Genomic DNA, 432 nt, shown 5'->3' on the forward strand with positions numbered 1-432 from the left:
TGCATATCTTTGAAATAGTATCTTCGATGATCGTAACATCAGGATCCAAACCAAGCTTCTCATCTGCCAGACGCTTGTCATCCCTACTCTGTGAGCCTACCCTCACCTTGTCATCGCACCCAGGTGGTTATCATCCCTACCCATCCCTACCTTCATCTTTTTCATGATCAGGTGCGGCTGGAGCGAGTGTCGTGACCTCAGTCCCGGCTGTTGTGGGCATAGCTTTGTTGAGATCTAGAAGAGAAGGATCCATGCATTTTTAGCAGCTGCTACTTCTATGCAGACATACCAGATTACAAATCAGGGAAATGAAGAGTCTGCTGGGACAATTTGGAAACGGCCCGTAACATCACAATCCCAAACCCAGAAAAGTCAAGGGCTGGGTCTTGGGTGGATCGAGCTCTACAGCAAGAGCCCAAGTCAGCTTCCCTT

General features: G+C 48.6%; 1 protein-coding gene across 4 annotated transcripts in view; it reads right to left on the reverse strand.

The window, feature by feature from the left end:
- Window positions 1-121: 121 nt before the first annotated feature.
- The window catches only part of LOC109310873 (V-set and immunoglobulin domain-containing protein 4-like), an 11,084-nt gene continuing 10,773 nt past the window's right edge, over window positions 122-432 (reverse strand). For 3 of the 4 annotated variants that reach the window (XM_019536211.1, XM_019536208.1, XM_019536212.1), the window contains one exon: window positions 122-234. In XM_019536211.1, the coding sequence (XP_019391756.1) occupies window positions 137-234 (98 nt within the window). In that variant the 3' untranslated portion in view covers window positions 122-136. Of the gene's footprint in view, window positions 237-432 lie in introns of all 4 variants that reach the window. The other variant, XM_019536209.1, reaches the window with a different exon arrangement.

The sequence above is a fragment of the Crocodylus porosus genome, unplaced genomic scaffold (genome assembly GCF_001723895.1).
Source record: "Crocodylus porosus isolate Cpor-Errol unplaced genomic scaffold, CroPor_comp1, whole genome shotgun sequence".
Taxonomy (NCBI): Eukaryota; Metazoa; Chordata; order Crocodylia; family Crocodylidae; genus Crocodylus; species Crocodylus porosus.